Raw genomic sequence first — 21,581 nt, forward strand, 5'->3', positions numbered from 1 at the left:
CCAATCAGCGTCAGGGATTTGGTGTTGTGGACTTTCGCTCCGCCTCCCTAACATCCCAGCACCAGTAGGAAAGTCCACAACACCAAACCCCTGACGCTGATTGGTTGGAACACTGTTTGGTTATCTGTGGTGTGTTGATAGCGCCGATTGTTTTTTTGGCATATCTCGGACCCTAGGCTGACCAGAGAGACGCGGTTTTTTCACAGACAATTTATGGGGCAGGCAGCGAGCGGATCGTGAAGAAAGGTCAGCTGAAATTGACACTTTATGTTTTAGGTTAGAAATCGCTGATACAACCTTTAAGGGCAAAATGAATGTTTGGAAATGTAAACTGTTATTTCCTACTCACACACTACAGCAAAACAGAAATAACTGACTTAAAACCATTTTCTAGCTGGTGAAAATACTAGTGTTCTAATAATTTTGGCCATCACTGTAAATTTAAAGGGATAGTCCACCCAAAAATGAAAATGTGATGTTTATCTGCTTACCCCCAGGGCATCCAAGATGTAGGTGACTTGTTTCTTCAGTAGAACACGAACATTTTTACCTCAAACCGTTGCAGTCTGTCAGTCATTAAATGGCAGTCAATAATTACCAAATCATTAAGAGTAAAAAAAACATACACTGACAAAACCAAAGTAAACCATGCGGCTCGTGACGATACATTGAGGTGCTAAGACACAAAACGATCGGTCTGTGCAGGAGACTGAACAGTATTTATATCATTATTTACCTCATCTGCGAACTCATCTGGGAGTGTTGACTTTTCACCGACTAATTTGGTTTTGTCTGTGTATGGTTTTATTTTTTACTCTTAAAGATTTGGTAACCATTGACTGACATTATATGACTGACAGACTGCAACGGGTTGAGTTAAAAATCTTTGTGTTCTACTGAAGAAACAAAGCCACCTATCTTGGATGCCCTGGGGGTAAGCAGATAAACATCACATTTTCATTTTTGGGTGAAATATCTCTTTAATTATTTTGAAAACGAATGGTGTGTCACTGCTGCATCAATACAGCATACTTCATTTTTACATCAAGAAGCTTGTAGTTTTCCAAAGAATCTTCTGCAGAATGCAAAAGTCCATGTTTGTAAAGCATTTGCTTAAAATCGGTGTTAAACACATTGATTTGCATTATGAAGCATTTTAGTATGCAAATACTTAACACAGAAGTATAAACCTCTTTTTTGCCACTTTGCACTTATAGGCTGTGTTATACTGTACAATGTAATGTACTCGCCTTGTTGACGTTAATGCTAATGTGGAAGCCCGAGTATGTGCTGTGACCTTAGAGTCTCCAGTTACGCCTCAAACCCCCATGTAATTCCCCCCACAGCAGCTGCCCGTGCCGGTGGGCCAGACAAAGTGAGAGCAGCACGAGGGCTCCTGGAGGGAGGGAGAGGTCAGGTCCCAAAATAGCCCCTTGGTGTGGTGAGACAGCCCCTCCTCCAGAGAGAAAGACAGAATGGAAGAAACAGGCCAGTGAAGTGAGTGAGGAAGAGATACAGAGAGAGAACGACAGCATATCAGCCAGCAAAAGCACTCAGAGCTGTCACATCTGACATCAGATCTGACACACATCAGCGCTGCATGCCGCGCAGAGCACACTAAACCAATCTCTGACTCCATTCTCTTTGATTCATCGTGTTTTACTTCAGCCAGCCGGCAGGTAAGAGGACGGATCAACTGACACGCTCAAGTATATTTCTAACAGGAAGTCTCTGATGGGTTGACATTGCTGAGATTGTTTGAAATATTGTTAGGATGTGAAGTCGAGTGGCTGCGTTTCTTTTATGAGTAGGCTGGCTTTGGTGTTGCCTGTTGCACATTTTTGAATGAGAAAGGGCAGGAATTGACGTATTTTGTAGGAAAAGGTTTGTGTAATTTTGCATTGACTGAAAGTTTCCAAAGTTTTTTTCCAACCTTTTCCAATAGGTCCTTTACGTGGGAGTGTTTGTATGTGTACATGTGCTTCTGTCATCAGAGGTCACATGGTATTAAAAGGGCAGCTGTGGCGCGCTTACACCTTTCCCTGTCACTTTCACTGGCTAGTAATAAAAAAATACCAGAAAGTACCAAGGTTTTTTGTACTAAGGTGTAACTACCTAGGTACACTACTGGTCAAAAGTTGGGGGTTGGTGGTGTTTTTTTTTTTTTTTTAAAGATGTTTAAAAGAAGTCTCTTATGCTCACTAAGGATTTATTCCTCTGATGCAAAGCTGAATTTTCAGCATCATTACTGCAGTCTTCAGTGTCATATAATCCTTCATAAATCATTCTAATATGTGACCATGGACCACAAAACCAGTCATAAAGTTAAATTTTACAAAACTGAGATGTATATATAATATGAAAGCTCAGTAAATAAGCTTTCTATTGATGTATGGTTTGTTAGGATAGGACAATATTTGGGCGAGATACATCTATTTGAAAATCTGTAATCTGAGGGTGCAAAAAAAAATCAAAATCCTGAGAAAATCACCTTTAAAGTTGTCCAAATTAGGTTCTTAACAATGCATATTACTAATCAAAAATTACATTTTGATACATTTACAGTAGGAATTTTACAAAAAATCTTCATGGAACATGATCTTTACTTAATTTCCTAATGATTTTTGGCATAAAAGAAAAATCTATAATTTTGACCCATGCAATGTATTTTTGGCTATTGCTACAAATATACCCCAGCGACTTAAGACTGGTTTTGTGGTCCAGGGTCACATATGCTGATTTGATGCTTAAGAAACATTTCTGATTATTAGCAATGTTAAAAATAGTTGAAAAAACTCTGATGGAACAACAAAAAATCTTTTTTTTTTTTTTTTTTTTTTTGTGTACCCAAACTGGTGCATACATAGAGTTAGCTGGTCAGTATCACAAAATAAAGACCAGATGATTGATCAGGATCTTGTGCGACCCTGAAAGCTTTATTTTGTGACATTGACCTTGAGAAATAGGACATACAATATTGATTTGAGTGGGGGAAAACATACCACAGAGTGATATAAGAGACTTGAAACCTGCACAGCTATGTACGAAATTGAGACAATGATCAATTAAATATTTTTTGCGGTCGTCATAATGCTGCAGCTGATCAATGAGAATCATTTAGAGTCATTTGAATCATTATAAAAATCAAACATAACCTCTAATACTGTATGTTCTAAGCTTTTAAATGCTTAGTGTAACTGTATTTTTGTTCATCAGCCAAGCTAAAGTAGTTCTTATACTATATCGCTGTAGTATTAGATATTTAAATCTTTTTGATTTGATTCTGATCTAGACGTTATATTTAAGGAACCTTTTGGATTGATTAAGTCATCATAATCTGTATTACAGTATGTGTGCTGCAGTAGGTGATCTATGAACTTTGTAATATAGTCAGCTTGTACTCTACTGTTTGTTTTTGAGCCAGCGAGGCAGGAGTATGTGGGTCCTGCTACATTTTGGCGGCATGTCTGACCTACATTCAGCGGTGCCGTGTTATTTTTAGGGAGTGGATGACACTGTATCAAAGATGCTGCTGGCCGCAGCTCTGGTGTTGCTATGTTGACAACGAGCTGCAGTTGTTTTGGCATGTCTGCCGTGCCCCATAAACGCTCCTGTGAACTATATTCTCTCTCACCTTTCTCTTAATCATCTGAGTGCTTTTTAGGTTCTGACATTTTCACAGGTTTGGGGTAAAATACTAAACTAGTTTGTTTTACAGAAAACAAAAATGATATACTCTGTTACAGTTGCAGATGCCATACAATTGATATTTTGTATTTAATGCATGCATCTAAATGTGTCTAAATGCTTTGAGGTTATTTCATTTTATTTTGAATGATGCAATAATATCAAAATGGCAAAATGTTTCAAAAGAAGAAGATGATTCAGTTTATGTTCTTGAAAACACGTTCTATTTGACCTCCTGTATTAAAAGTTTTTTATAAATAACAATGTTTTATGTTTGGATAAGATGAGGCAACTGTCAGACTTTCCTAGCAGCTGAGCCACCCTCCCGACTGAGACAGGTTGGGGGAGGGAACATGACATGATCCAACCACAAACAGTGGATCCAAACAGTATTTGGGCACTTGAAAAGGCACACTTTAAAAAATGTCTCTCATTGCAGTACTTAGTGGGGAAAATGCAGTTGCTAATCTGGCTTCACATGCAATCATTATCTAATGCAATGAATGACATTTAGACTTAAAGTGTCCAAATACTTTTTTGGGGTCTCTTTAAATGTGCAGTCGCTATGTAGCGTACAGTATCTACACCGTCATCTTATTTTGTTTTGTGATCTCATTTTCTGTAATAAGCTACTGCTTCTGAAACTAGCCTTGTAATATCAGCCCCTGGCTGCTTGATTTATGATTTGAACCACAGTGACAGTAAAAGAAAAGCCCTCTAGACCTAGTGACCCACGGTCGTAAATGTGCTCTTCGCTGCTGTGACTTTGACATCAGATAAACCAGATGCTGTGAGGAACAACTGGTTAGCAACTATAATAATATTATTTATAATATTTCCCAGTGAAATTATCTTAAAAATGTGCTGTTGTGCTTCTTAATGTTTTTTAACAAGCACAACAGCACTGTATGGTACATACTTATATTTTGAACTGTAGTATATGTGTCATTTTCTGAACAGTGAAAGACATAATCAGAGGTAACTTACTGGGAAAACCACATAGGCAGTGTGGTGCTCTTTGGTATATTCTGGGATCTTCTCTGTATTACTCAAATGTCATGTGAAAATGACTCAAATGTCCCTCTATTTCCTCTTACGTGGATGCATAACATGGTGATGTTTTACTTGTGCCTGGTTAACGGTAGGTCCATGAAACGTAGTCTTTACTTGACTGAAGTTTAGTTCCTTTTATCAAAACTCAAATGCTAAAACTGCATGAAATCTGAGCTACCAGAATTTCTATCAGTGTCCATAATAATGGTATTTTGTATGCATAAAGCAGATATATCCTGTTGAGTAATTTAATCTTTGCATCAGTGAGCCGTGATTCTGGAAAAATCTCTTCTTTTAGAAAATTCAGATTTTCTAACTTGTTAAGTTAGAGCTGCGTCTATCCAGTGCCATCATATGATGTGTAATTTCATGCATAAAATTGCAGAGTTTTTGACTGTCTGTGCATTTGTCTGTCTGATAGGACATCTGTGAAGACATATCAGATCATGTTGAGCAGATCCACGCCCTGTTGGAGACAGAGTTCTCCCTGAAGCTTCTGTCCTACTCTGTGAACATCATAGTGGACATCCGGAGTGTACAGCTCCTCTGGCACCAGTTGCGAGTGTCCGTGTTGGTTCTGAAAGAGAGGCTTCTCCAGGGCCTTCAGGACTCCAACGGCAACTACACCCGCCAGACTGACATACTGCAAGCCTTCAGCCAGGATCACGACGAGGTCAGATACATCTTTAAAACATCATCCAAATTAGACCACCTAAAGCAGCTACATTCCTTACTCAGGGTACATTCATTACTAATCCACAAGGACAGAAAGTTAGTTATGCAACGTTCTGCTGGGAGTGTACCATAAACTCATTTGATATACCCTTCACCAAAGACATTTAGAACAGGCGTCCCTTGCAAACATGCACAGTATGGTTCCTACTCGCACCCAGGTTGCTGGGATGGGAGGTGGGCGCACTAACAAGAAGGCTAAAGACCGCTGCCTCATCAGAATCATTTCTCTATTTGCAATGTATTGATTTATTTTTCCAGCCCTATCTGTTACACTTACCTCCCCCTAAAACTCACTCCCATGCGGGTCATAGCACCAATGTGAAAGTCCTCCCTGGGTCCTACTTGCACCTGCTCCAAGCAGGACTCAAACCCAGGTCACCGGTTTGGGAGGTGGGTGCACTAACAAGGATGCTAAAGACCGCAGCCTCTAGTGTGAGCACTACCAGCTGGCCTACTAGAGCTGTGATGATAAATCAATGCATCGCGATTCATTAATCGGTCCGTTATGCATTGCAGTTCTCTCTCTGGAATCGATTCTAAGCTTAGTTTTTAACAGCAGATGGCGCTCTAATGTAGTTTTTAATGGCACATTCAAATGCTCACGAAAAAGAGCGCTGAAGACCGATTGTGTGTGCGGCTGAGTCATGTAATTGAACCTGGCTGTTTCTTAAAGCATGTCATGCCATGGGTCCCACTCGAAAATGAGATGTAGCATCTTAAGGAGCTTTCCCTTAATAAATAAATTCAAATAAATAAATTCAAACTGATGTTAAAAACTAAGCTCAGAATCGATTTGAGAGAGAATCGCGATGCATTCAGAAAATCTCAAAATCGATAAATTATTTCATGATTTGCAATGCATCAAATTATTTTCACAGCCCTATCAATTATACTCACCCCCTAACTCCCATCCGGGTCACGGCACCAATGTGACTGCCCCCAGGTCCTACTGGCGCCATCTCCAAGTGGGATCCTAACCCGGGTCGCTGGCATGGGAGGTGGGTGCACTAACAAGGAGGCTAAAGACTGCAACCTCTAGCGTCAGTCCCTAGTGCACCTCTTGAGATCAGGGAAGTGAGGTTTTACCTGCACAGCACCTAACAGCTGTGATGATAAATGGATGCATTTCGATTCATGGATCACTTTCGTATGCATTGCGATTCTCTCTCTGGAATCGATTCTGAGCTTAGTTTTTAACAGCAGATGGTGCTCTAGCTAGTTTTTGAACACACACTCAAATGCTCATGAAGAAGAGTGCTGAGGACCGATTGTGCATTCGGCTGAGTCATCTAAGTCAACTAAGCTCAGAATCGATTTGAGAGAGAATTGAAATGCATTCAGAAAGTCTCAGAATAATTTCTCAATTTATTAATTAATTTACCCAGCCCTATCCCTTACACTCAACCCCTAAACCTCACTCCCATCTGGGTCACGGCACCAATTTGACTGCCCCCGGGTCCTACGGGCTCCGAGTGGGACTCGAACCCAGGTCTCCGGCATGATCAGGGGAGTGAGGTTTGATCTGCACAGCACCTACCAGCTAGCCTCCGTTACACTAGCAAACGCTTGCAGTGTACCTGCTTATCCCAGTTAACTCAGGATTGATTTGATTACATTTTAAATTAGAGTTTGCAATAAGTTTATTTTTGTGATCTTTATCATTTTTAGGCTCGGCTGGACGCTTTGACAGAAGTGGACGACTCTGGCCAGCTGACTATTAAATGCAGTAAGGACTACTTCTCCTTGGACTGCGGCATCACTGCTTATGAATTGAGCGACTACAGCCCCATCGACGACCCTGAAGGTCGAGGGCCGCGCTCTCTTTATCCCGAGTTGGAGCAAGACTTTCCAGAACTACTCCAGAGTGTGGATCTCCTCAACATCGCAGCCTCTAGACAAAACCAGGTGTCATCTCCACCTGCTGAAGAGTCTGTTGCCTCCACCCAGGAACCTCAAGAGACAATCAGTGACCCCACAGAAGAAGAAAGTGCACCAGATTCAGCAATGCAGGGAGATAGCGGCTTTGGCCTTTCCAAACGCCCTCTTCAAGGTGGCTTTAGGAGTGATGTGTCTCCAACACAGCCTTTGCCTAAAAAGCCCATGTACCTGGAGCGTGATGGAGACACAAGGTGCACTAGATCTTCGCCTCTCCAGTTCCAGGCTGACTTGAGCAGAAGCACACCCTCTCTTCTGGATACACCAGATCGCTCAAAGTTCTGGTTGGAGCTGGAATCAGTCAATCCAGGCAGTGGGAGTCAATCCTACGAGAGTCTCCATGCTGTGAATGGGAGGAATCTGCAGTTGAGTCTCAAGAGACCGTCTGTGCCCGGTGAAGTCCCTCTAGAGAGACGTTCGTCAGAGGCCGTGCAGGGATTTCGCACGCAGAAGCACTTCAAGACTATGCACTCCAAAGCCAAGCAGGCTTACAGTGACTCTTCCAGCCCTCCACCATCTTCAGGGGAGGACATCTCAGACCCTGACCAGCGGGAACTGCCATCCAGCCCAGACGATCAAGCTCCCACCACCGGTACTCTCTGGATCGTAAATCAGAATGCTCTGTGCATCTCCAACACATCGGGCAGCCCCAAAGAACACTGGTACGGCTCGGATGAGTTCCTCGCTCTTCCCGCCCAGCTGAAAAAGACAGAGATGTTGACAATGAAGCTGGAAAGCCTCGCTCAGGCTTTACCACAAAGAGGCCTGGAGGAGTCCATCCAGGACGTGGATGACTGGGAGCTCACTGAGGTCAACCCTGATTGGGAGAGCAGCAATGATCTCCTTTTGCTCCACCCCTATAGGAAGCCCTCCCAAGCCGGACGCTTTTCACCTACCTCCTCGAGTGACGTGGCACCTTCAGTTGATGACAGCATCGAGTCTGGCCCACTGAGCGACCTGATGTCCGAGGATGAGGGGGCACGAAGTACACCAGAATCCAGGGGTAGAAATTCATCAGCTGGCCGACCCAATGCACCAAAAATGATGTTCCAATGCACACCCTTAATACAGCAACTACTAGCAGATATTCAGCACCAAGAGAACTACCATGATGTCTGGGCGAAGTTAGAGGTAAGAGATTTCTCTTAAGAGTATTCTTGCATAATTTTTCCAAGTATTGTTTTTAAAATAGAATACTAGCTTATTGAATACTGTGCAGTATATGCTATTTACTGTGCCGTGTATATACTAAAAACCATGCAGAATATGCTTTATACTGTTCTATACTGTATGCTATGCCACATGCAACTGAATACTGTTGGATATACAGTATATTAAATACTATGCCGTATACAGTAGTCAACATTTGAAGTGGATCAAAAAAAGTTAATCAAAGTTGTCCTAAGACAAGAACAGGTATTGTTTTAGCTTTAGGACATCTTTGATGTAAGGTTTGGATCCACTTCAAATGTTGACTACTATATACATGGCTTATAAAATTAAATAATGTTATATATACCGTATGCTGAATACTGGCCAGTACTATACTGAATGGACTTTATACTGATCCATTTATTCTGTGCAGATTATAATGTATACTATGGCATATGTACTGTATACTGAATACTGTGCAGTGTATATTTTATACTATGCCATGTATACTGAATACTATGCAGTATATACTTCATACCATTCCATATACGCTCTATATTGTCATACATAACCAGATACAGTAGTGTGTATGCAGTATATCGAATACTGTGCAGTATATATTATAAAATGTCATAAATACTGTGTACAAATACTGTGCAGTATATACTTTATACTAGCCCATATATGTACTGCATACTGAATACTATACAGTATATACTTCATACCATTCCATATACTCTCTATATTGTCATACTGTACATAACCAGATACAGTAGTTTGTATGCAGTATATTGAATACTGTGCAGTATATACTGTATACTGTCATAAATACTGTATACTATACTGTGCAGTATATACTTTATACTATGCCATATGTACTGTATACTATGCAGTAAATACTTTATACTGTTCCATATATTCTTTATATGGTCGTACATAACCAGACGCTCTTTTGTATACATACTTAATACTGTGCAGTACATACTGTCATAAATACTGTATACTAAATACTGTGCAGTATATATTTTATATATACTACATATTGTGCCGTATTAACTGAATGCAGTATATACTATGTACTTATCCTCATTTAGAGTTTTGAATACTGAGCAGTATGTAGTGTGAACTGCATAGTGTTTTGTTTTTTATAGTAAGTTAAACTGTAGTCATTATTTTATGATAAACATTAAACATAAACTCTAGTATGTTACATTTGTTGTCACATGATCTGGACATGTTGCATGTGGGTAGCGTTTAGTTATCAACCTTTTTTGCATTTTTAATTAAATTTTTTGTAAAAATGCCTTGACTTTTGGCCATCTGGTGAAATAATTAGTGGATACACTTCAGCTTTGCGCAGGACCCCTAAAATTTTTGAGTTGCATTGTGCGATACAGTACATTCTGTCTAGTGTACTGTCCTTAAATACTGCTGATTTTGGCAAATCAGGTCATTCTAGTATACATATTGTAGAATTAGTAAGAACATTTACCAATTTCTTACATATAACTCTGCAAAACTGAATAAGCAAGTGTAAGTGTTAACCCTCTCAATGGTTAAACCTACATTTATCACAGATGGCATTTCCGATCTAATGTGAAAGGGATATAATCATTAAGGAAGTGATTTGTATGCCTTAATCCTCATTCACATAGAGGCGGCAGCTAATATGTGTCACTACACTAAGCAGATATTAAAAAACAGCTGATAACTAAAGGGGTAATGAACTAACAAGCCACCTCAGCCTTTTGCTAATATTCAAAGCTTAATTAACAGGATTGCACTCCTCACATCTCTTCAGTCCCAAGTCTGTAATTAAATGATTAGCCACGTAATTAAGAACATGCAATCGTGTTTATAAAGGACCCGGGTGCTCGAGGAAACCCAAACTTGTCAGACTAGTTCTTCACTTTGTTATGGGCTGTGTGGCGAAGAACATACTACCGTACTCTTACTATATGTAGTATGTACACTATGCACAGTATGCAAATTTTCTGTATAGCCTACATGGAAATACCCATATGAACTAATACATTTGCTAAAATAAGCAGTATAGGAATACTATATTGTACAATGCAATGTGTCCAACTTTTGCTGTTGTGTGATGCATGAACTGTAAATTAGAGCTGTGATTTTGTTTTTAGCTTAGATTCATTTGACAATATTAAGACTTGTTTTTTTTTTTTTGTTTTTTTTGGAAATTATGCATGGTTAAACATGCATATTTGTATTTACATTTTATTAATTTAGCAGACAGTTTTATTTAAAGCAAATAAGGCCCATTACAAGCAAGTTGCCACAGGACTCTACCATAGAACTATAGTAGCGTTATAGTATTTACTATAATGCTAAACTGAATGCCACTTACATGCAAATCATGTGACTAGTGAGGTTAGCATAGTGTGACATTGTGGCACACATGAATTGTTTAGGATGGAGTAATGCATATTAACTTATAATAAAGATTAAAGCATAACACCTTTTTTATTTTATTTTTTTTAATTTCCTGACTGTTGACCATGAGATTAGTTCTACAGTTTGCTCTACTGTTTTAGAGACATAGTAGTGTACTATCGCCATCTGGTGGTCAAATGGAAATTCACATCAACAACACTATTCTGGAAACCTAAATTAATAGAAATTAATAAGTGTGTTTGTGAATATGAGACAATGAGTGCATCAATTTTTTTTAACCATATAATTTAGATGCAAACTATTTTTTGCAATGTTTGATGCTTTTGTTTTTTTAGTGCCCCTATTAATTGAATAAATGTGTCATTAAAAAATACGAAATTAAGCCAAATGATCTAAAGATTCTTGCACTGTTAAAAGGATATGTCATATTAATTTATAAAGGGTTTGCAACTGTGGTATTTTGGAAAAAACTATAGTTATACTGTATGTGCTCGATATTCTGTGCATTTATTCAATGGCCGGTTGCATAAAATGCTTAGACTAGTCTTACAAGTTAGACATCTGTTTTATTTCTTAAAGTCCCCATGAAATCAAAATGGAAGTGTTTTTGGCTTTTAGTATTAATATTTTAGCCTTAATGTTATGTAAGCTAGTGTGCTCCAAAACAATGACAAAATTCGCATTTAGAAAACAGCATTTAAAACTCAGTCACTAACTTTCACCAATATGGATCAACAATTTTAAAGACATCACCCTGCACTTCAGCCTCTCATCAAATTTTCTGTCCAATCAAATGCTCTTTAGAATTCGAAGCGTCCCGCCCCCTACACTATAAATAGACACTGAAGCTGTGGCTGAAATTGGTCACTTGATCACAGAATTTGTATTTTCTGTACGCTAAATGGCACGTAGTGCACTATATAGGGGATAGGGAACGATTTAGACAGTGTCCACAGACATAATAGCATGGAGCGGATCATGTGCATGACTTGGTGCAGACCACAAAACGTATCAGACACATTTTAATTCTACATAGAATGCTATATTTTATATATAGATAATATGATACAGATTAGATTGTGGCTGCCATACGCTGCCAAATGCGGCTTTATCCAGCTTAATGTCTCTGGCCCAAACTGTGATATAAACAAAACTCTATTGGCTATTTTATAAAAGGGGGCGGGGCTGCTGGAAATGTCCCGCCCTGTCTTTCTGTTTCAGTTGAAGTTACGTCAACATAGAATAATGCTACATATTTCAAAGCACTTCGGGTGAACCTTCAAAGATCAAAACTTTTTGTTAGATTGGCTAACTGCTAGTTGGACTAGTTCTTAAAATAAAAAGAGCCTAAAAAGAGGCAAATTTTATGTAACTGGCCACTGATTTAGAGCGATCAATAACTTTACACACATTTCGGCCAGTGTCACGACTGTATATCGTCCATTGGAATTCTTTCAGTTCACATTAATTCATATTTTATCCCCTACAAATTCAGCTTCTGTTTCATCCAAGCAGATCAATCCTTACAGCATAGGAAGCACTTTTGAAAGCTACTTCATAACACTCCTCATGTCTTATGAGCAGCATCCACGGCAATCATGCCGATCTGATGGAGGTGAATGACTAGTGAAGGGAAGGATGCCCTCAAAAGTTTTCAGCTGTAATCCTTCCTTTGATTCCAGTGCAAGTGTGTGTTTGTGTGTGAGAGTGTGTGTGTGTGCAGTAAGCTCAGTGGAGCGGGTGGAGGTAGGCAGCCACATCCACCTGAGATGATGCGTGTCACAGGAGGAGGTGATTGATTACATTAGTATTCAGCCGCTGGAGATGACTTCATTCTCATGGCAACAGACAGCTGGCAGCTGAAGCCTCTTCTTGGGGGCGTCTCAGGGGCCTAGTCATGTGTGACGCCACCAACCCGTCTTCCCCTTCTCCTTGTCTTTTTCTGTCTCTCTCTCTGTCTCCTCTGCCTCCCCCCCCCCACTTTGACATTCTTTGCATATCTTTGTTTTGTTTTTTTTGCGTCTTTATTTTTAGTGCCAGTTATGGTATTGAAAATAAAAATAAGACCCAAAAATTATATTAAATTTACCCCCAAAAAAAGAAGTTTAAAAGGGAAAAAGAGAAAATTATAGACAAAAGCAAGATAGATATTACAAATGTAAAATAAAATAGAAAATAAACATTATGATATATATATATATATATTATGACACAATAAAAATAATCATGATTCACTGCCCTCTGCAGCAAACCTCAAATCAAATTACAATCATAATGTTTATTTTCTATTTTATTTTACATTTGTAATATCTATCTTGCTTTTGTCTATAATTTTCTCTTTTTCCCTTTTAAATTTCTTTTTGGTGTTATATATATATATATATATATATATATATATATATATATATATATATATATATATAACACCACCTATATATAGGTATATAAAATTATGCTTATTTTTAATAACATGAATATATATACTTTTTTTGTATTTAGAAATTAGAAAATGTAATGCAATTTAATTTTATTTATTATATTTTATTAATTATATTTATTTTTGAGCTGTGTTATTGTTCTACAAATATTCTACTTTTGCATTCCTTACATGACAAGCAATGCATTTTATTTAATGTAAATTATACCTATATATAGGTATAAAAAATAATGCTTATCTTTAAGACCATATAAATATATAATGTTTTTTTTTTTTTTTTTTTTTGCATTTAGAAAATGAAGCCTATTTTTCATTGTGGCATTTTCATGACAAGCAATTTTTTTTTTTTTTTTTTTTTTGGAGTTGTTATTGTTCTACAAATATTCTACTTTTGCATTCCTTACATGACAAGCAATGCATTTTATTTCATGTAAATGATACCTATATATAGGTACACAAAATTATGCTTATCTTTTAGACCATATAAATATATAGTTTTTTTTTTCATTGTGGCATTTTCATGACAAGCAATTTTTATTTTATTTTATTTTATTTATTTTTTATTTTTTTTAATTTTATTTTTAGGAACTGTGCTATTATTCTCCAAATGTTCCAATAGGGGAAAAAAGAAGTAACATTGTGCATGTTTGGAATTACATCAGGGTGATTAAATACTCAACAAATACATAAACAATTCCTATTTAATGCATATAAACAAACAATATGCTGATAAAAGCAGACATGCAACATCAAAGTGATTAAATAATAAACCAATTTTCATTTTGGGGTGAACAATTCTGTATGCCTTGAATATGGCAATAAAATCAGTGATTGGTTTCTGAGGTTTTCCAATTCAGATATGAATTTAGCGGCAACCGCCTGCCCATTAGCACTCACTCTCTTTCTCTCTCTGTCTGTCTCTTTCTTTTTCTTTCTCTGGGGCATAGAGTCGTGTCTCATTTTCTCTTCCTCCCTCTGTAATACACTCACAAACAGGTCTGGTGACAAGCTCAGTTAATGCCGTGACCAGCGGCTACATATTCATCTGCTCTGAGAGCTTTATCAGTGCACGAGATGAGAGCGAATCGCAAGGCGTCCCTGCCAGGGGAATAATTTAGCGGCAGTATCTATTGATCTCCATCGACTGCCACAATCTCACAGAATTCCTTTGGTCTATATGATGATGTACCATATTGCAGCAGAGCTAGAGAGATGTGCGATAGTTTCAGGGCTTTCTTTCAACATAAAAGCAGTCTCTGGCCAGCTTGACCAACACCAGGTCCAGCTGATCTGTTCAACAATATAGAAACCAGTAGGAGATGCAGTCAGGCCTTAGTCTGACATCTGAAATGGCGTTCGCACACGGATCTGATTCCTCTCCAGCATTTAGCTTTGAAAGCACAGCCAGCCTCACCCACTTCAAAGCCTGTCTGCCGGTGAAGGCCAAACAGTCGATAAATTATGGGATTTTTTTAGCCGCCGTCTGCCGAGAGGTCATTTGTATCAATATCTTTGATTTTCGCCAATGTTAGGTAATGAGCAGAAGGAGCTGCCTTTCGAGAAAGGGTGAGATGTTCTCATATTACATTCAGATGGTTCATTAGAGACTTTATGAAAAGGTATTTGATCCGTTTGGGTGTATGACATCAGAACATCAGAAGACCAGCGTATTTGTCACTCTAATTAGACCGCAGATCCTCGTCGTTCGCCCTGTGGTTAACCGTAGACTTCACCTGAAAATGTCATCATTTACTCACCTTCATTTGAGTGCAGAAGAATGTGCTCAAATGAGTGCTGTTGAGCACTTTCAGTGTTATAAAAGTATAATAAACACAGTCCATATGACTTTTAAAGTCTTATGTAACACATTTGAGAGCTGTGGCAGAGCTGGAAGGTGAAACTTTGGTCGGTTCCTCACACAAAGCTTTCATGTGTCTTCAGAAGACTTGATACAGACTACTTTATGGGTTGTTTTTGCCCTTTTTGAAGTATAAAACACCCTGTCTGCATTTGTTGTTTAAACAAAGCAGTTTGGACATATATCGACACTGTTTTCATTTTTCAGTGGTTCCTCCACTGTTTGTTTCAGCTAGAATTTTTATTTTATTTTATTTTATTTTATTTTTTTATTTTATTTTATTTTATTTTATTTTATTTTATTTTATTTTATTTTATTTTATTTTATTTTATTTTATTTTATTTTATTTTATTTATTTTATTTTATTTTATTTTATTTTATTTTATTTTATTTTGGAGCTGTGTGATTGTTCTCCAAATATTCATCTTTTGCATTCCAATAAAAAAAAAAAAGAAACAACATCATGCATATTTGGAATTACATCAGGTTGATTCAATAGTTAACAAATTCAATTTTTGAGTAAACAATTCCTATTTAATGCATATAAACGGACAACATGAATATACTGATAAAAAGCAGAAATGCAAGATCAAGATGCTTAAATAATAAACAAATTTTCGTTTTTGGGTGAACAATTGATGCCTTGAATATGCTAATAAAATTTTTGGTTTCTGAGGTTTTCCAATTCAGATATGAATTTGGTGGCAACATTTTCTCTTCCTCCTTCTGTGGTTAACCACAGACTTCACAGACTTTATGGGTTGTTTTGTTTTTTTTGAGGTATAAAACACCTCGTCTGCTTTTGTTGTATGGAACAGAGCAGTTTAGACATATATTGACACTGTTTAAATTTTCCACTGTTTGTTTCAGCTAGAATCAGCTGTTGGAGTCTATATAGATTTTCTGTGGTCCAGCAGATGGCAGTATTTACACACCAAGCACATTCTGAAAAAGCCATTGAGGCACATCAAGGGCAGCTTCTGTGTGACATTCCCTTAAGCACTGTGTGCTTTTGACAAATGCAAACCCTCGCTCTGAAACTTTTATCAGTTGATCAAACCTTATCAAAACACTTGATTATTTTTCTGAGGCCCTATTTGTCCTATTCTGGTGTAACACATGGTGGTTTTGTTCGGATTTTTATGTTTCAGTGCATTTGATGTCAAAGCAAATCGCATGTGCTGTGTTTGTCCGTGTTGATGTGTCTGTGTGTTTGTTCTTGCAGGGTTTTGTCAGCAAACTGGATGAGTTCATCTGCTGGCTGAGAGACGCTCTCGAAACCACAGACAACTGGACGCCACCCAGAGCTGATATCGACAGCCTCAGACTCTACCTGGAAACTCACCTTGTGAGTAAACGTCTATCCGTCGATATCCTTCAGTTTGTAAAAACTCACATAAGTTAACAAATGAACACATGCTTAGAAGTGCTTCCCCTAGATGCTGGTGTTTTTATTCTACTGGACATTTCTTACAATCTTAAAGGAGGATTTTTGCTCAGATGTTGCTCTTTCATAGTTTCGTCATGTCTCTTAGTCATGTCTAATTTAAGTATCAACTTTGTCTCCTATGTTTTTCATAAATTATTTTTGAGAAATCAAAATGGGCACAAATGAGTCAATTGTTCATTTTTTCATCACATTAAATAGATTTAGATCTGTAAAATTAAAGCATTTTAATTATGTGCATTTATTATTGAAAAACTTTATTATATTAATGTGTGTATAAAATATAAATCTTTCATAATGATTTTCAAAATGTTGAAAGTAAATTATAAATGTACATGCATAATTTAACATTTTTATATATTGTAATATCTAATATTTAAATAATTAATTTGTAGTTTACTGTAAAAGCCTTCTATTGCAAAATAGAATTTTTATAATGATTTATAAATCATATTTTTAAATATTTTAAATATACACTACCAGTCAAAAGTTTTTGAACAGTAAGAGTTTCAATGTTTTTAAAGAAGTCTCTTCTGCTCACCAAGTCTGCATTTTTTTATCCAAATTTAAGTAGGAACAGTAACATTTTGAAATATTTTTTACTTTTTAAAATAACTGTTTTCTATTTGAATATATTTTAAAATGTCATTTATTCCTGTGATTTCAAAGCTGAAATCTTAGCATCATTACTCCAGTCACATGATCCTTCAGAAATCATTCTAATATTTGTATTTACTGCTTAACAAAACATTTATTATTGTTATGTTGAAAACAGCTGAGTAATTTTTTTGAGGTTTATTTGATAAATAGAAATTTCAAAGAACAGCTTTTATATGAAATAGAAATCTTTTTTAACATTATAAACACTTTTGATCAATATAAGGGATCCTTGCTTAATAAAAGTATTAGTTTCTATAATTTCTGACTCCAAGCTTTTGAATGGCATAATGTTACAAAAGCTTTTTATTTCAGGTAAATGCTGATCTTTCTTTCTGTCTAATAAAGAACATTTACTCAAATGTTTTAAATATTGATAATAATAATAATAATAATAATAATACGTTTCTTCAACAGCAAATCAGCATATTAGAATGATTTCTGAAGGATCATGTGACAGAGTAATGATGCTTAAAATTTAGCTTTGAAATCACACAAATAAATTACATTTGAACATATATTAAAATAGAAAACAGTTATTTTAAATAGTGAAAACAATTCTAAATTTTACTGTTTTTTATGTACTTTGGAAGAAGAGACTTCTTTAAAAAAAATATATATATATTACCTTTCAAAAACTTTCGACTTTAGTGTAAATATGTATTATATAATACTGTCAAAAGTAAATTATAAAAGTATATTAATTTATTTATTAACATGTATGATTTAACATTTTCATATATGGTGTTATATCCTATTTAAATAAATAATTCCGAAGTTACAAATCTTTCATGCTTTTATGAATGTAAATACATATTATTATATTTAAGTATTATTAAATTAAATTAATTTGTATTATTTATACACGTGCATAATTTAAAATCTTCATATGTTATCAAGTGAATTATGAATGTGCATGTATTTTTTATTTATAAATTTGTATAATTTAACATTATATTATATAGATAAATGTTGATATTGTCCATTTCTCTTTTAAAACTCCAAAGGCGTCATATGAGATTACCATGTTTATTTTCCATTTGTCCTTCGTTAAATCTCCTTGCCATTTAGGAAAACTAATTGAGATATTAAGAGATCTCATTTATGAGTTGTCTTTCCAACAGGAGTGTGAAACCCTCAGTAACCCGTATCAGAAGCGTATCATGTTTACCTCATGCACCAGCGAGACGTGTTTGTTTATCCACCCTTCTGTGTGACCAGCCGTCTGTACTGCAGGAGGAAAATCACATTGTGTTTTATAGTGAGGGGCTTCACTCATTTTTATTGATTCAGAGAGCGGGGTCACACACTCGCTGTCTCTCATCCAGCGTTCGGGGCTCTCAGGATGTGCTCACAGGTTTAATGTCTGGGCATTAAGTCCAGCTGGCAGGTGGGGAGCGTGTGTGTGTGTGTGTTTGTGTGTGGGTTTGTGTGTTTGTCCGTGCGCATATATATGTGTGTGTCTGTGAGCACGGATCTTTCCGGTACCCACGGGAGAGCCGTAAGGAGGAGGTTGGCTGTTGCAGGGTAGGAAGAGAAGGAGAGAGAGAGAAAAGGAGTGGGCTTTCTTTATAAGGCATTGAGAGATTGTGAAATGAAACAGCTATTGATTGCGCTGGGTGGCGGATCCAGGTCTCTGAATCACATTAACGACACACACATACACACACCGGCCAACATTGGCACAGAAACAAGAAACAAGGGCCCCCAGTCACACAGATAGTGAGTTGTGCTCTTGCTTTCCAACATACACACAAACATTAAAGACACCGTTTATACGTCAGCTAGTACATAAACCACACAGTCCTTTATATTTGAGTAGACCGTGTTCAAAAAGGTTAATTGGAGTTTTGCGGCAATGACTATTAGTCCGTGTCAATTTAGAGGTCAATTAGATGCTAGTATACTTCTAAAAGTTAACAATACTGAAACATTTAGTAAGTTTGCGTATTTTTAAACGTCTAGGCAGATGGTTTCTGCATGCAATAACCCTGTTGATTCCTTTATGTATTTGAATGTTAGTGTAATCATCTAGCTAAATTTAGTAATTTATAATTTTAATTTGCCTCTTGAACTTTATAAAACTGACAAAATTGATAGTTAACCCCATTGAACCAGCCCAAGGTGGTTTGCTGGTCTTGCTTTTGCAGGTTTAAGATATTTTAGCTTGTTTTCCAGGCTGACACATTGACTCAAGTACTCAAAACCATCAAACCACCAGCTTGGCAGCTAGGAAACACAACTTAGACTTTTTAAAGCTGTTGAGAAACATCATAAAGAACAATCATTAACGTAAAAATAAGCGTTCTTAAATAAGCATTTGGTCTTGAAATATATTTGGAAATAGCACTTATGAATATTTTAGTATACAACAAAAATTGCAAGAATTTTTTTGAGAAAAAATAAATATAAACAGTAAAAAATAAACATTTTAATAAGTATAATTAAATTTAATAATTATCTAATAAATATTTTAAATTAATTTATATATATTTCTTTAATTATATTATATAAAATTTAAATTTAAAATTGTATTTATTTTGATATAATTATATATTATTGTAGTAGTTAACCCATAAAATGACTAATTCATTGTTTTTTTTCACCCTTTTGTCATCCTAATCATAAAAAATATCAAAAATCATTTTTACAGAAAAATAAATATAAAGAGAAAAAAAAAAAAATATATATATATATATATAAATGTTTTAGTAGGTATAATTGAAAATAATAAATAACTAATAAATATTTGAAATAAATGTATATTTATTTGTTTCATTATTATATTCAATTTATATTTAAAATTATATACATTTTTTCATAGAATTTTAACAGTTAAACCATAAAACAACCAATTCTGTCAATGTTTACTCACCCTTATTATTAATTAAATAATAATATATTATAATTTATAACATAATTTGTTTTACAGAAAAAATAGATATGAAGAGAAAAAATAAACAAAATATATATAAACATTTTAGTATGTATAATGTATATTTTCAATTATATTTATTTTTTATATAATATAATTTTATTAGTTAACCCATAAAATGACAAATTCTGTCATTGTTTTATCTCCTTTATGTCATTCGAATCATAAAAAACAAGCATGAAATGTATTTGTACATAATACATTTATAAATATTATGATATATAACAAAATTGTAAGTTTTTTTGTTAACAGAAAAAAATAAATATAAAGAGAAAAAATAAACAAAAAATATAAATATTTCAATAAAAATAAATTAAAAATAAGAAATAACTAATAAATAGTTAACATTAATTTAATATATATAATATTTATTTCATTATGTTATATTGAAAGTATATTTAAATAATTTCTGTTTTAATAATTCACCCATAAAATGACAAATTCTGTCATTGTTTTCCATCCCTTATGTCATTCTAACCATAAAAAAAAGAAATGGTGTCAAAGATGTTTAAAAAACGTTGGTGTCCTTTAACTTTCATGTACAACAAAATTCCTGCGAATAGAAGAAAGTCATGGAGGTTTGAAATGGAATGAAGTGAGTAAATAATGACTTGAATCGAATGAATTTATTTTTGGGGTGAACCGTCCCTTTAATAACAAACACAGCACTCATGATCCAGGAGAGACTGATAGGCCGTCCTCCTGCCTGCTCACCCCAGAATCCACAAATTCCTTCAAACCTGCTCACCACAAACCCCAATCTGTCTCTAGACACCTCCTCGCCCAGCAGCTTCCCTCCTCTCTCTCTCTCTGATTTGGGGATTAGGACGGGGGGAGGTTCGTGGTCCACTGGTTGCTGTGGCACATCTATTGATGTCAAGTAAGCGATAACCTGTCTGCCCTCCCGTCTGATCCTAGCCAGGGCGCTTCAGCTCAGAGCGAGGCGTCCCGTCTATCTGCTCGCACACAAACACACGCAGACGCGTCACACGTCAAGAGCTAGCAGAACAAAGCACGTATCACCTCCCTTGTGAAGATGCAACACAGATTTGTACCGTAATGGCAAACAAAACAACTTAAAATGCAGATTTTGGCTTTCAAACTGTTAGGTTTCATTCATGAACACATTGGATTTTCTCTTTGAGGCTGGCTTTTGAAAGAAAAGGTGATGATGAAATGGATGTAAGGGTATTTTTCACACCTTGAAACTTGACGGGAATGTTGTTTTTGAGGTGTTTGTAACAATATATTTTGCAACCCCGTACATCCT

The 21,581-nt window shown here is 36.0% G+C and overlaps 1 protein-coding gene across 1 annotated transcript in view; it reads left to right on the forward strand.

Annotated features, from left to right (window-relative positions):
• The first annotated feature begins 1,285 nt into the window (after nucleotides 1-1,285).
• LOC141296280 (A-kinase anchor protein 6-like) overlaps nucleotides 1,286-21,581 on the forward strand; it is a 137,238-nt gene continuing 116,942 nt past the window's right edge. Inside the window, exons 1-5 of the mRNA XM_073827543.1 lie at nucleotides 1,286-1,412; nucleotides 1,579-1,679; nucleotides 5,162-5,413; nucleotides 7,144-8,541; nucleotides 16,498-16,620. Coding sequence (XP_073683644.1) covers nucleotides 1,286-1,412; nucleotides 1,579-1,679; nucleotides 5,162-5,413; nucleotides 7,144-8,541; nucleotides 16,498-16,620 — 2,001 coding nt within the window. The remainder of the gene's footprint in view (nucleotides 1,413-1,578; nucleotides 1,680-5,161; nucleotides 5,414-7,143; nucleotides 8,542-16,497; nucleotides 16,621-21,581) is intronic.

Source organism: Garra rufa, chromosome 21 (genome assembly GCF_049309525.1).
Source record: "Garra rufa chromosome 21, GarRuf1.0, whole genome shotgun sequence".
In the NCBI taxonomy this organism is placed as follows: Eukaryota; Metazoa; Chordata; class Actinopteri; order Cypriniformes; family Cyprinidae; genus Garra; species Garra rufa.